The sequence below is a fragment of the Grammomys surdaster genome, unplaced genomic scaffold, assembly GCF_004785775.1.
Source record: "Grammomys surdaster isolate TR1022 unplaced genomic scaffold, NIH_TR_1.0 125928, whole genome shotgun sequence".
Lineage (NCBI taxonomy): Eukaryota > Metazoa > Chordata > Mammalia > Rodentia > Muridae > Grammomys > Grammomys surdaster.
Window position 1 is genome coordinate 574,580 of NW_021620751.1, and position 15,547 is coordinate 590,126.

At 34.8% G+C, this 15,547-nt stretch overlaps 1 protein-coding gene across 3 annotated transcripts; it reads right to left on the minus strand.

The window, feature by feature from the left end:
* Nucleotides 1-1,127: 1,127 nt before the first annotated feature.
* Nucleotides 1,128-14,730, minus strand: LOC114608624 (sulfotransferase family cytosolic 1B member 1). Of its 3 annotated transcripts, none has more exons than XM_028752636.1 (8): nucleotides 14,638-14,730; nucleotides 13,458-13,617; nucleotides 12,950-13,078; nucleotides 9,690-9,787; nucleotides 7,173-7,299; nucleotides 6,461-6,555; nucleotides 3,710-3,890; nucleotides 1,128-1,349 (listed from the first exon to the last, which is right to left on the minus strand). In XM_028752636.1, the coding sequence occupies exons 2-8, from the start codon at nucleotides 13,603-13,605 to the stop codon at nucleotides 1,237-1,239; spliced, it is 891 nt and encodes a 296-aa protein (XP_028608469.1). In that variant the 5' UTR covers nucleotides 13,606-13,617; nucleotides 14,638-14,730; the 3' UTR covers nucleotides 1,128-1,236. The 3 variants fall into 3 exon arrangements, with proteins under 3 accessions (XP_028608469.1, XP_028608470.1, XP_028608471.1); XM_028752637.1 differs by having other exon boundaries at nucleotides 14,629-14,693; XM_028752638.1 differs by lacking the exon at nucleotides 14,638-14,730 and having other exon boundaries at nucleotides 13,458-13,737.
* Between the last annotated feature and the right edge of the window lie 817 nt (nucleotides 14,731-15,547).

Consider the following 15,547-nt stretch of genomic DNA (forward strand, 5'->3'; position numbering starts at 1 on the left):
TAGCCGTTCCCAAGACATATCTGGTCATGGGATGGGGCAGGGATTGAGTAGGCTCTTAAATATAAGCTTCTGGATCAAGGGAAGAGTTCTAAACAAAATAATGTAAGTCTTCCATTTCTCAGGGACTTAGAAATGAGATAAAAATATAGAAAAATATTTCTAACATGTCTGCTACTAAATCTGGGACAAATTAGCCATAAAAACATCTATCCATGTGGCCTTTCTGTGTATGCACCACCATTTTCTTTGGACGGGACAGATGATCCTCAGTCTAGAAACTCTCCCTTGGGCACTAAGTTAGGACAATTTCAGCTGCAGTGATAATTTCACCTTGTGAAATAAAAGCACCACTGCTGGGTCCAAACACACTGAAGCACAGATAAGCTGATTAGCACACAAGCCTTTGTTCCAGGATTTCAAAAGGATCAGTTGAGAGGATCCTTTGCAGAGGCAGGGATTGATTACAGGCTCTGAGTAATCTCTCAGAGATAAACTCCTGTCTCAAGGGGAAAATTTTAAACAAAATTGTAAATCTTTCATTCTTTGGAGATGTAGAAATTAGATAAAGTAGAAAAAAACATTTCCAAGTCTCAGCTACTTGGTCTGGAATGTGAAATAACATTATCAAAGAACCATGGCAGAAGGATGATTGGTATCTCACAGAAGAGCATGAAAAACTTGTAGATAGCCAGGGAGCACAGTGTCCTGGGTCAGATATTCAGGAGAAAAAAAAAAAAAAACAGAGCAAGTGTAGAAAATGCAGGCCATGTGCAACCTTGCAGACTGTTTCAACAACAAAGGATTCATAACTCTAAGAAGTACTTAGCATTCTCTAATTACTTTCTCTAAGAACTACTACATGGGAGATGGAGTGGCAAACTACAATATGTTTCTGTGAAATATGTTTCTCAAGAATGGGAATACATGTTTCTTGCCTTGAAACAAGTTATGGTTCATGTTATGATAAATTCAGAACAACTTTTTTTCAAAAAAAATCACAAAACTTATTTATTTAATTCAATATTCCTCTAGAAATCTGAAGACATACTCTGTGAAAAATAAGATAACAAAAGATCCTGGCTCTAGATAATTTGGAATATTATCTACTGAGGAATGTGAAGGACGTATTTAATCAGTGTTTAAAAGCACATTTATTTCTTCCTCATGGATCCATTGGATTTCCCACCCAAGTTACTATTTCAAGAAATCATATATTCCAGCTTCAGATCAGGTACTTTAAATGTCTGTGCAGAACTCAAGTGTTGTTCCAGACATTTTCTTCTTATAGATAGCATCAAATTTCTCATTTTGGGCCATTGTGAAATAATTTTTCCAGTCACCAACAACACCTAAAAATTATAACACATGAAAAAGTAAAACATGAATTATAAAGAAAAAAACTAATATGCACCAAAGGAAGGACTAGATACTTAAGGAATGAATTTGAACTATATTACATTTGGCTTCAAATATAATTTCTAATATGAAAAAACACAAAAAAATTATATTAGTTTTATTCTAATTTGGAATAAGTTGATATAATATATATGCACATACATTTATATTGATACAGAGCCGTCTGATAAACCTTTAAAAATAATCTCATATTGAATAAATATGACTATCTTAAAGCATCATTTAAAAATAAATATCATCATTGATAAATCAGGCTTATAACTAACCACAGAGCTCATATTTCAAGAGTTATTTTGAGAGAAATGATTTTCTTATATAAGATCTTGTGGGTGGGGTGTCTCTCACTGTCCTCAGTCATGGAGTTACAGCTCAATGTTCAGTGGTTAGAGAGCATTTTATTTTCTCACGTATAGAGTCTGGAAAAAAGTCAACTGTTCATTGTCTAGTAGAGATATCAAATGGGAAGCCGATGTGTTTAATTTCCTGGCATTTACAAATGAGAATTCTGCTCTCACTGGACGATTCTTGTCCCCTAATTCACAAGATTTCTACATTAATTGTAATTCAGAGGAGAATAGGATTAAAACAAAACATATAAATAAGATTTCTGAGCCATCTTGAGGCAAACATATGACTTTGAGTGTTTCAAGGAACAAGTGCTTCATACAGGTATTCACGAGGAGCCTGTACTATACATGAATTACTGAATAAACACTCACCCTATTGTTTGAATGTTTCAAGGAACAAGTGCTTCATACAGCTATTCACGAGGAGCCTGTACTATACATGAATTACTGAATAAACACTCATCCTATTGAATGAGTGAATGAAAAAATGAATCTAGACAGTTGCCACAAATATTTTATATTTATGTATAATTTATGTTTAAAAGACTCTAAATTCTTATGCATTATTTTATATAGTATCTTTCCAAATTTTATACCAAAGGTGTTATGTTTTACATATTTTGTAAATGTTACAAGTAGAACATTGGCTGGATAATTGATGTATTTGATGTCATTGATTTAGAAAGACTATAGCCTAGATAAAGTTTGGGTAAGTCTAACTACAGAGTATGCCATTTTCTTCCTCTACAGGAGATGTAGACTTCCTAATTTTTAGGTCAGCATGTTTTCTTCAATGATGAAGCTGTCCAGCCCAAAACATCAAATAGAGACATAGAACTCATCAGACTTTGAGCTAACAGGAGACTATATACATCTTCATATGTCTGGGGCTAAACTCTCTGGAAAATTACATTCACTGACATGACTGATTTGAACTACTTTAACAAAAGAATTATTTTAAAACCTCTATTAGAGAAAATTTATATGTAAATAAATATATATGCATATACATCAGTCATGTTTGTTCCAAATTAGAACTCTTTTCCTTGCTCTGTTTTATTATAAATTGTCTTTGAAGACAAAAACCAGTGATTTTCAAATAAATTTAATACTTGCAAGTTTAATAAGATTAAATTTACTACTAAAATATTACAACAAAACTCATTTCAAAATTGTCTTGGTTATATGTCTATGTCTGCACACATACTTGGATTTATTTTTGTCCAGCACTAAAGAGGATCCTATTCTTCTGTTTCTACTCCAATAAATAATAATCAGAATAGAGGATGACATTAGTAAAAAGGAAACTTTTAATTATTTAAGTTACTAATCTGTGAAAAGTGTTGGCTTACTATTACTGAAATGGACTATGAATACGAAGCCACAATAATTTACTTCAATGTAAAAAAATAATTTCAACAGTGAATTCCATAGTCTTTTTATATTAAATTTGGTTCTACGTCCAGTAATTCAGATTGTATCTATAAGTAGGAAAAATGCTCCATAAGGAAAAGAAACTTCTTTTTGGTGAGATGTCCTTATAAAAATGATAATTATTTTTTGAATGATATGAGAATTTAAAGAAGTTGCATTTTGCTAGGTAAATTGCCATTGAGGAAAGAAGAGGACCCAGCCAATTTGTAGAATGGAGTAGAATGATGAACAAGAAATTGCATGGTAATTGTAAAAGTCACACATTTAGAGTTGCAAATGAGAATGGCATTTATGGAACCTTTAGTAACTATATACATTATTCTTCTTTGTAAGACTGAATCTAATGAAGCAACTTTTGTCTATAAGTATTCTTAGTTTTCCTTGATTTCCTATGAAGAACAGAAACTTTAAAAAGTTAAATAAAACAGTAAAAGTCAGAATTGTTTGTTTGTTTGTTTGTTTTTTCACAAGAAAGTGAAGGTCGGAGTTACATACAATCAGCCAAGTTCTACCTTTTCTCATAAAAGGGGACTTGCTGTGATCCATCATCGCTGTGGGCAGATGGGTGTAATTGACCAGGGGGTTTTCTTTCATCATTTCGAAGGAGGTGTGATGGACTATCCTGTCCAAGGCCTCTTCGTCCAAGGTCTTGTCTAGAAAGCTGGCAACCTTCTTGATTTCTTTCTTTGGGTTCTGTCAGTGAGTTAAATGATAAACGTGTGGAAAGAGAAAACATGTAAACCACTCACATAATTTACAAACTGAAGCAACATTTATAATTCCGTTCTTATGCTTGAGTCTTAATGGTATTCAGGAGATTGAGGAAGAGAGATGAAAAACTCAAGGTCTGCCATGCTACACAGAAAGATACTAATTCAACAAAGAAAGTAATGAGCTGAGGGAGACCTCAGTGGTTAAAAGCACACACTGCTCTTCTGGAGGACTCGAGTTTGACTCTCAGTCTCTGCACAGGGTAGCTCACTACTCTGGACCAGGTTCCACTGGTCTCTGCAAGCTTGTGCACTCAGGTACACAGACAGAAACACTCAAGCATAACTATAAAAATTAATCAAAATTCATCTTCTCCTTTTAGTTTATAGTAAAACATGACATAATGCTTGTAACTTTAAGATAGAGAATTAAATATTCATTGATCTATCAAAAAGATGTTGAAAAATATTAAAACTAAAATTGAGAGATGTGATTTTGAATTTAAACAAATTGTAACCTATTAAGATGTTGGTGTCAATTCCCAGGAGAAGACATAGCTTATATTCTTAGTATAGAATTTTGAAATGTTTTCCAAAATGGTTAAAAAAAGAGAGAGAAGTAGTTAGAATTGGGTATAAGTAGTTCATATAAATGAGAAAAATTATAAAAACTTGGAAAGATGAAAATGCTTTGGAGAAAATTAATAACATTCTAGGACATATTCATGAAGAGATTATACTATATTTTTATTAAATAGGGAAACAATGACATTTTAAAACATTATTAGCTATGTGTATGCATATGCATACACATGTATGTATTAGCAAGTGATCTTGCAGTAAGAAAAGTTTTGGTAATATTTTCAGGAAGTGGAGAATGCAGTATCTGCTGGAAGATTATCAAGAAAGAAGAGCTCACTGAATCTTCCTCTGTAACACATTCTCAATAAACAAGACTAACACTATGTGTATATATATATACATATATATACATATATATACATATACACATACATATATATATACATATATACATATACATATATATACACATGTATATATATGTATATATGTGTGTGTGTGTATGCGTGTGTGTGTGCGTGTATGCGTGTATGCATATATATATACACACACATTGTCTAAAAGTATCTAGATGATAGAAAGCAAACTATTGCCTACTTAGAGCAATGTATGTAACAGGTTTCAGGGAGATTTAAAAATGTTTGGATATTCTTCAAGAACTCCTTGGGCTGGTCCATGCATCATTCAGAATATATTGCTTTGAATAAATCACATTAGCTATAATGAGGAAATTAATCAGCTAAATTCTTCCAAGGATAACATAGGACCTCACTCAGAATTGGGGTAATTTAGATTCTCTTCTGTGCTGCAACCTAACTACAACTTGGATATGGTGGAAATTTTCAGGTTATTTGAGGTAAAATATGAAACATGCTCTGAGGTCTCCCAGAAGTATTCAGAGAGTATTACTATAAACAGGGGCATGCTGCCACTAATATTTTGGTTACTACATTCAAACATTCTTAAAGTAATCATATTATCAAAGGTTATTTCCACGTATGACTACTGAGGCACAATATTTAAGGTGAGTACCATACTAATTACTGTAAGCATAGTTTCAAATCAACAGGATTTTAGTTTCCATCAGGGATTTGAGATTTGAAAGGTGTTCTAAACTGTATATCTGGATTTTTTTCAAACAAACATTTCCACCCATTTTTCAATACTGTGTGAGGGTAGGCATGATTGTCCAATTTTGGTAGAAAAGCCCAGATTAATGACAAAGGATACTGCAATAATATTGAATAAAGTTACATCATACAGACTAGTTGAATTCATGAACTAAAATAGATTGAAAAAGTTCCTAAGAAACTTAAGAGAGATACAACAGAAAGCTTGTCACTCAATCCAAGTCCAGAACATAGGAAAAGTAAATTTAAGTTATACTGTACTCACAACCTAACTTATATCTTGGAAAACAAAAAGGAATGATAAAGTCAACACTGAAAAAAGAAAATAAGTGTTTTAAAAATTGACATGTTGTAGAACAAAACAAATCGAGTTTTCTTTGGAACATGTTAAATTAATTCCAATGCGGATTTGAAATTCAACTTACAAAACGAAGAATATACAGATCTGGGGATGACTCACAAATAAATATGGGTGGAAATGCTGAACAAAGGCATGAAGGTCACCCTACAGCAAGCAACTGCACAGGGAAACAACAGGGAGCACACACAGACACCAAGCACACGATCACGAGCATGATGTCCTTATAAGCCCAGGACAGAATTTATGGATGAAAGGAGGATTGAAAAATCATATGCAAACTAAAAGAAGAAAAGAACAAACGTAGATAAATGATTTCACAATTGCAAAGTGGTCACTGGTCTGATAGACTTGCAGATAAGGGACATGGGTGATAAGAAAACAGGCGTTTCATTTCGAAATCCAAAATTTAACTCTAAAAATAAAGCTTAATGATTTTCCTATGACACAGATACACATTATAATAAATATCTAATATGTTACCTGTTTCAAGTCTTCATAGTATAAGTAAAGAAATGGATGTTCTTTCCTCTTTTCCCACCAATTTTTAACGTGATCGAACCATGAACCATAGGCTACTAAAATAGAAAAAAAAATAGTACCTTCTTAAGTGTTCATTAGATCAAATATTTCTGTGTGTGTGTGTGTGTGCATGTGTGTGTGTGTGTGTGTGTGTGCATTTATGTGTGTGATAAGTCAGTTGCAAAGACATTTTTTGGACTTTGACAATCAAAGAAGCTGAGACTATAGGATAAGTTTCCAAGACGGTAAAATTAGCCAATAATAGATGCACTTTACAAAGGGACCATTTTAAGTAAGACTAGATTGGTCGCCACTGAGTCATACCGATACCCATGTAAGATTCATTATATAACAGTTAAAATCTAAATATCATAGATATAGCATGTATAATGTATAATAGATCTATTTAATGATTAGCACGACACAAGAATGGACTTTTAACACTTAGAATGTGTTCATATGCCAGTGATTATTATGATACTTACAAGTTGAATTTTATGGTAAAAATTTAAATGTAGTTACTTTGCTACAGTGGACTTTAATATACTAAGTTGTGCCAAACTTGAACTTTCTCACTTTAAAAATCATGAAAGGAAACTCAATTATTTAAATTTTGCAATATCTTAAGTAAAAACTATTTAAGATTTTAAAGCTAAGGCTTAAGCCTACCTACCATTTCCAGCTAGGAATTTCTCCAGATATTCTTCCCAGGTGCCAGGGAAAGGTTGAACATTATTCATTAGATCAAAATGGTAATAGGAGATAGCAACATCCTTGCCATTTCGAGCAAGGTAAATCATCTACATGGGAAAGGATGAAGAAAAGCAAAGGGGGCTGCATTATTAATAAAGGCAGGCAACAGAATCCGAAACTGAGTCACTCCTGCTCCAATTGTTAGGGGACCCACATGAAGATCAAGCTGCACAGCCGCTACATATGATTACAGAGGGGAGGCTAGATCCAGTTCATTCTTGCTCTTTGGTTGGTGGTTAACCATCTGTGAGCCCCATGTGCCCAGGTTAGTGGGGGATCTACAGGACTTCCTGTAGGGACCCTTCCAACTCCTTCAATCCTTCCTGCAATTCTTCCATAAGGTGCCCTGAGCTCTGCCTAATGTTTGGCTGTGGGTTTCTGCATCTGTTTCATCAACTTTTAATAGCACTTCTAATATAGAATCTCTTCTCATGAACATATTAAGGTTTTAGTTAGCATACAAAAATAAAACTTTCATATATACAGATGATTACACTTTGTTTTTACTTTGGTACACCAAATTCTTTACATAAACTAAAAAAGAAGAACTAGATAATTCTCACAGCAGAGTTACTATCAGAGACATCTTGAATTTTTCAGGCAAATGGATGGAACTTGAGAATATCATCCTGAGGGAGGTAACCTAGATTCAAAAGGACATGCATGGTATGTAGTCACTTATAAGTGAATATAAGCTATAAAATACAGGATACCCACACTACACTCCATAGATACAAAGAAGGTAATTAAGAAAGAAGGTCCAATCAAGGATGCTTGAATCTCACTTAAGGAGGGAAATGAAGGGAGAGAGAACTGAATGAGAGTGAGGATGGGGAGGAAAATAGGGATAGTTCAAGATCAGGTATGGGGAGGGACAGAAGAGATGGCAATGAGAATGAATGGAAATCTGTAACTGTAGGATGGGGATACCATGGGCATTTTGAGACATCTTACTGGGGGTGAGAGAGCCCAAGAATCATTGAGGGTGACCATAGCTGGGACTCACAGAATTGAATTTATAGAACCTAAAGAGGCTACCTCCGGTAGCCAGGCAGAAACCCCAAGTGGAGTTGTAGGAACACCAACCCACCCACAAAACTTTCAACCCCAAATTTATCCTGTCTACAAGAAATGTAGGGATAGGAAATGGAGCAGAGACTGAGGGAATGGCCAACATATAAGTGACCCAACTAGAGACCCATATTATAGGCAAGCACCAATCCTTAACACTATTAATGATACCCCGTTATGCTTGCAGACAGGAGTCTAGCACGGTACCCTATGAGAGGCTCCACCCAGCAGCTGACTCAGACAGGTACAGACACAGCCAAACAATGGATGGAGCCAGTGGACTCTTATGAAAGAATAGGAGGAATGGTTGCGGTCTCTGAGGTGATAGGAACTCCATAGAAAGACAAACAGAGTCAACTAACCTAGACCCTTGGGGCTCTCAGAGATTTAACCACCAACCAAAGAGCATACAAGGGCTAGACCTGTACATACACAGTAGCTATCTGTGCACCTTGGTCTTCATGTGGGTCCTGAACAACTGGAACAGGGGCTATCCAAAAAGCTGTAGCCTGCTTATGTGCTATGGTATTCTACCTGGGCTGCCTTGTCTGGCCTCAGTGGAAGAGGGTATGCCTAGCCTTGCTACAGAGACTTGGTATGTCAGGGTGGGGAAATACAGGGGCAGGCTCTACCCTCTCAGAGGAGAAGGAGAGGGGAATAAGAGAGAGATTGTGGGAGGAGGTGACCGAGACCAGGGTGGGGGGCAATGATAGATGTAAAGTGAATAAATAAATAGAAAGAAAAACAAACGATTATTGAAAGCTTGAAAAAGCTTGTTTCTTGCTGAGTAAACAGTACAAATATTTCACTAAATAATATCAACAAACATGGAAAGAACACATATTCTCTCCTTAATACTCTTTGTAGAATGCCACATGATTGTGGGGCATAAAAGGGGATAAAAGTGACAATATTGTACTGTTACATTTAAGTTTAGAGACTTCATATACATAAATTGAAATTAATTCTAAAAATCTTAACTGTTGATAGTGGCAAAGACCTATTAGAGTAGAATTTGAGAGGCTGGAGAAGGAAGATTAAGGAAGGTGATATCAATATCAAGGCCAGCCTAGACTATATAGTGATACTTTGTCTCAAACAAACAAAACAGAGTCAGAAGAGAGAAGAGAAGAGGAGACAAGTAAGGGACCAGAAGAGGTGAGGAGAGGAAAAAAGATAGATGGCAGGGGTGGGGTGGGAGATGGGGAGGGACGTAAAATGGCAGGAGAGAGAAGAGAAAAACGGTCACGCACTTTCTAGTGTAGTTTAGTTTTCTGTATCATAAAGCATGCTACTGCTTCTCACAATAATAATAAATAAATGGACAGGGTTCAGCTGGGAGCTTGGCCTGTAGTCCACAGTGTACCTTGCACTTGTTCTCCCAGAAAGATTTAGGGAGCAGATCAATTGGAAGATGTGTCTTTATAATCCGAGGTGACGGAGCTTTCTTCAAGAGTTCAAGACCTGGGAATTTCAGTTTAGAACACAGAAAGATCAGAGTATCAATGAAGCTCAAATTTCACTTTTCCTTCGAATATTTGTAAATGCTATTTTACTCTGTGTGTGTGCACATGAATGTGTACGTGTGGTGTGTGTGTGCGCGCGCGTGTGTGTGTGTGTGTGTGCATGTGTGTGTTTTAGATGTGTATATCAATCACCGTACTCTTGTGGAAGTCAGAGGACATTTCTCAAGAGTCCAACCTTCTCTTGCACTGTGTGTTTCAGATTCTTGTACATATGCAAAAATTATCTTTTCCTGATGTGTTATCTGACTGCCCCTCAATGATTTTTTTCCATTTTTGAGCAATATTAAATATAGGTGAATTTTAAATAAACTACAGTCATTTTTTTTTTAGAATTCCAGAAGGTACTATGAGTTGACAGGTAACAGTGTACTGTTTGACGTTCACCTCACTGTGTTAAAATGTCTTACTACTATCATTTTACTCCTTGTGAGATATTTTCAAATTATTTGTGACTCTTGTTTTATTTTCTTTATTCCAAAAATGAGGAATAAAACACTACTTAGTAACTTGGAATTTTATCGGCTCTATTTCTTCAGAATTTTATCAAATCTATTTTTAATCACATCTTTCATACAAATCTTAAAGTCTTATGCACACTTTAATTTCAGTGTCACTTAAAACCATTCTTATCTTTGAATTAACTGTTAATAGAATATATTCTTGTTATTTTTCTGAAAAACCATTACGTTTGATTAAGCAATTCCAATCACTTGTTTTAATCATTTATAATTTATAATATGACAGCTTTAATCATTTATAATAATTTATAATATGGCATCCAGTCCCAGTGTTCTGTACAACACTTTCCTGTATGCGACACTGCATTTACTTTGTCATTGTGGCTCAAAGTTTTAATATTAATACTCAAGAGACTGAGGAATGAGAATCTTAAGTTCAAGGCCAGCTTGGACTATTTAGAGATGTCCATGGAAGTCTATTCTTTATAGGAAATTTTCACAAAACAAATGAGCTCGATCCACTGTTCTCATGCTTATTGCCTATGCCCACTCTATTATATATATGATAATATAATATATGACATATAATATATAATAGAATGGAAATTCTCTCAGAATAGAAATGTGATTTATGTTGTTTACCAATAAATATCTTGTTAACTAAAATCCATGTTCATAGCAAATATTAAACACAACCCTTTTATAACAATAGAAACAAGGTCATGAAAATCTAATAAAAATCTAAGATGGTCAGTAAAATTTGAATTTTAGATAAATAACATATTTTTCATTTGTGTCTCTTTTAAAATCTTTGGGATAAATTTATTCTAAGTCAAATGTCTTATGGTCTGAGTTTTAAATGTAATTGGAGGTTGGACATCCTAGATTTATCTGAAGATATTAAGTAAAAACTTAAAAAATTCCACATCAGATCTCAAGTAGCTACCACCATGTTTCCCGGTAGAGAGAAATGAAAGTTGTAATCTTCTATAGGCACGTGTTTCTCTCTTACCCTCAGGCTGTTTTTCCCATGTCTATTTTTCCTTGTCCCTGCCTCAAATTTTATAAAAGATTTCTCATCTTCCTCTGTCTCAGAGTCAATTTTCCAAGTGAGATAGTTTAAATGAACCATTTATATCATGAGTATGACCTCTAGGAGTTTATCAAGGTGTCACAGGTATCCACAATTGGCTCTAGAGTAAATCCAAGTACCACCTTCACCTCTTGGTTAAACTTTAGCAAACCTCTCTATGGCAATCGACTCCACCCTTAATCTTCAGCAGTAATTCCAGACTCCCATGCCTTCACTATCTGGTTTTATATACTTCTGTGGTATTAAAATTATCATTACTTTTTTTAGCTTTTATTTTCCCTCTACTTTAGACAGCAACTAAGGACCAACTTCCTCTGGAACTTATAAACCTTCTTGCTATGAGCCATCTCCAGGGCTGTCAGGGATCTATACTCTTCTGTTTAAATAAGTATGGAAAGGGTTACTGCCATTCTTCTGTGTTCTTATCTAGGTTCCCAGGAGGTTTACTTAAAATGACCTCTAACAGTTGCCTATAAGACCAGGCTTTTCCAGTCCCTCCTAGCTTTAAAATTTTTGTTATTGCCACTATCTAAACCTCTTGATGATGGTAGTTTTATGGATAACCATTATATTTTTATTACACTTTTGTTGGCCAATAGCCTTGTTTCCAAGGATGGATTATGGTGAAAGTTGCCAAATGAATATCTTTTAAGTGATTACTCAAAATATCCAATACCTGAAATCTAACATTTTATACAGAATTATTAATAACCTTACCCAGATACAGCCTCCCCAAGTTTCCAAATACACCCCTGGCTTCATAGAACATTTGGTTGACCTAAATAAAACTTCTTGACTCACCCTTCATTCTCCATTTACTCATACTTCTTAGGCGATCTGTAAGCCAATCAATCTAAAGTATATCTCTAGCATTACAAATTTAATCTCACATCGCCACTAGTGTACAATTTGTATTTTAAACAACAAAAATGCCACTCAATAACTCCTACATGCCTAAAGCCATTCAATGTCTTCCCTACCATGTTTAGAATAAAGAAACTTTTAAGCATTTCACATTAATATATTATTTTTAATTCTGCACTATATGATTTCAAGTTGCTTCGTACCCTACTCCTTCCTTTGTCTTCACTGTTGCTTTAGTTCATGTGTTGTCCTAGAGACTTTTCATCCATCTGTCCATTAACACTTGCATGCTTCATTTCCTATATTGTGTTTGCCCAAAATACCTGTATAACTTTGGGCCTTAATTATGTGTAGCTAGAATTGAATGTTCCATCTAAAACAATCTTTCTTATGATTATAACTTGTACAGTTTTATTCTTTGGTTCTATAAGAGTAGTAATGTTGATATAAGTTAATTTACTTTCTAATGTTACAGTACTTGTTTACATTCCTTGATGAGAAGATACATATTTTACTAACAATTCTATGACTACAGTGAATAATTCTTTATAATTATGCAAACATCTGTGCTTTGTTTCTTTTTTCTTTCTTCATTCTTATTTTTCTGAATTGAAATTACTAGTAGGACAACGTTAGGTGAAAATACTCTTGTAAGAATTACAATCACAAAGGGATGTAATCTTACCTGATATTCTTATTCCAGGAATACTCAGTTCTAACATTGGAACTTTAGAGGTAATAAAATCTCGCTTACACTTTTCAACATTTCCATCATTGAGAATCATGTCTACAATTTCACTAAGCCAAGTAGTACCTGTAACAGAAGGCGTGATCAGTTTCTTTGTCTTAAAGGTTTACTTATTATTTAGTGATTTACTCTTTGAGAAATTCACATATGTAAACATGAAACATTGTTGTGATTTTTTTAAAAAAATAAATAGATACTTTTTAATATTACAATATCATAACATCACTTGCCCCTTCCCTTCCTCCCTGTAAATTCTAACATGTCCCCACATGAGTCCCCATACCAGCTTTGAAGTGTACAGGATTCATTTCACTTCTGTGGTCACACACATGCATACACATATTCCCCACATACAAACAACTACATACACACATAGGAATAAAAGAAAAATGTAAGACAAAAAAAAGGCAGGTTAGAGCTGGATTTTTCATGACTCAGGACTCACCTGACTTAGGGTAAGTGGTTACTACAATGTCATCAGATCTGCTCTGAAATTTTTCAATCTTTTCCCAATCGAGAGCAAAAGCATAGACCATGGGGTAGCCATGGATCATCTTCAGATCTTTCCTCCAAACATCTTCTGAGGTGCTCATTTTTGCAGCAGGCTGTACAGAAGGAATAGAAGGAGTAAAAATCAGGTTCTATGTAACAAGTGTTAAACTTAAGACACCACAGTATAGTTCAAAGTGAACTTTGACTTTATCACAGAGCACACAGAAACACAAAGCGTATCATGCAGGAATAACACTACAGACTGGCAAGGGCGGCAGTTGGCTCTCTGACAACAGGACAAAGGTCTTCAATACAAGCTTTCAAGAGAAAAGGACTATGCATCTTTTGATACATAGTCATTTTTTCCACAGATTTATGCTAACAAAAAATCTCCATTTACAGTAAAATATCAGCAGTTTAGCTGCCCTCACTTTTCTTTAGGGTTAGTTTGTTGTCATTCTGAGTTTTAAACTAAAAGCCCTGCATATGCTTTTTTCCTCTTCTAGGAATTGTTTCTTTGTCACTCCTCTTAAAAAAATGATTCAGAATGCTACAAATCTCTGTGTATGCCCACACATTCAAATGTAGACTTCAGCTGTATTGAGTATTTTGGAATTGTAGGTATTTTGTTCCTTTAAATTTGATTAAGTTACCCATGAAGTCTTAAGTTTTAATTTAGTTTCTAGTACTATTTTATATTTATAGCATAAACTGATATATGGGACATAAATTCTGGTCTGCATTTAAATTCTCATGCTATCTGTTTCTTCCGAGATCTTATTAGAAGTTCAGGATACTCAGGTCCCAATGTAGACTTACGACCTACATTTTAATGAGATCCTAAAATTCCCTGAAATAAGCAATGCCTTAAAATTTGAGAAGGATGATTCTACATGACTTTAACTAATCTCTAACAATGTGGGTTGTAGATACATAATTGATTTAAATAGATTCAGTGTCTTCCAGAAAATATATTGCTTTAATTATGTTTATTTCCCATTATTGCCATTCCTCACCCAGTAATTTTTTAAATTGCTTTATTTATTTATTTATTTATTTATTTATTTATTTACATACTAAATGTTGCCACCCTCTTCCCAGTCCCTCCTCCAAGAGTTCTTCACCTTAATCACCTTTTTATCTGGTCTTAAGACATGCCTTTTATTTTGTAAGCCGAATCAGGAAGCAGTTCTAGCCTGTCTGTTCAGAGGCTCACAAAGGAGGAGTGGCCACCAAGAATGGACTTTGGCCTGCTACTGACTCGTATTGCATATTTACTCTGTACCCAGCCCCATGTTTTAAAAGAGCCACGACTTAGCTCATCCGTATAAGAGTCTTTACAATTTTTAAGGAGACTTCTTTAAGTCAAGGAATTATTTCTTCTCCACCTGAACCTCAAGCTCCTCACACAGGAAACTGCTAACTGAAGTGAATGAAGTGTGCACCATGAGAACAATCCATCCAGTTCCAAACTCAGCCATCGTGCCAGGGAAGGCAGATCTGCAGCCTGCCAGTTACCAGGCTGGGGGAACAGTGAGAACGGTTACTTCTGAGTTCAGTATTATAGGAGAAACAGAGAACAGAGGACAGAGGACAAAGGAAGGTACCAGATGGTTAGTACTGTTGAGCCAGATATGCTGAAACATGGTTTCATATTTTACATGTTCCCTGTAAAATATGAAACATACTAACAAAAGGCCTTTAAGTCAGGCAGGAAAAGAGATGGAAAATTTTTTCAGTTATAAATTACACAGCATACAAAATCTTACTTCAAGTAGAGACAGGACCTGAAATTAAAGTGCCTGAAATTCATTCTAGGAACAATCAACAGATTAAAATAGGATTAAAAAAATGTATCTTAGGAGACAGTGACTGAGTCATCTGACGTTAAGATTGAGTGATTCTCGGAATGAAAGACCTGTGTCTCCGATCAGAAGTATTTGTGAGGCACAGTACTGAAAACCATGAAAGAAAGAAAGAAAGAAAGAAAGAAAGAAAGAAAGAAAGAAAGAGAGAGAGAGAGAGAGAGAGAGGGAGGGAGGG

Bases quoted from the DNA above. Each gene is read 5' to 3' on its own strand.
- LOC114608624 (XM_028752636.1), bottom strand. From the start codon at position 13,605: ATGAGCACCTCAGAAGATGTTTGGAGGAAAGATCTGAAGATGATCCAT. The intron at 6,556-7,172 runs GTAGGTAGGCTT...TTTCTATTTTAG, and splicing joins GAAATTCCTAGCTGGAAATG to TAGCCTATGGTTCATGGTTC. The intron at 1,350-3,709 runs GTAGAACTTGGC...TATAATTTTTAG, and splicing joins GTCCCCTTTTATGAGAAAAG to GTGTTGTTGGTGACTGGAAA.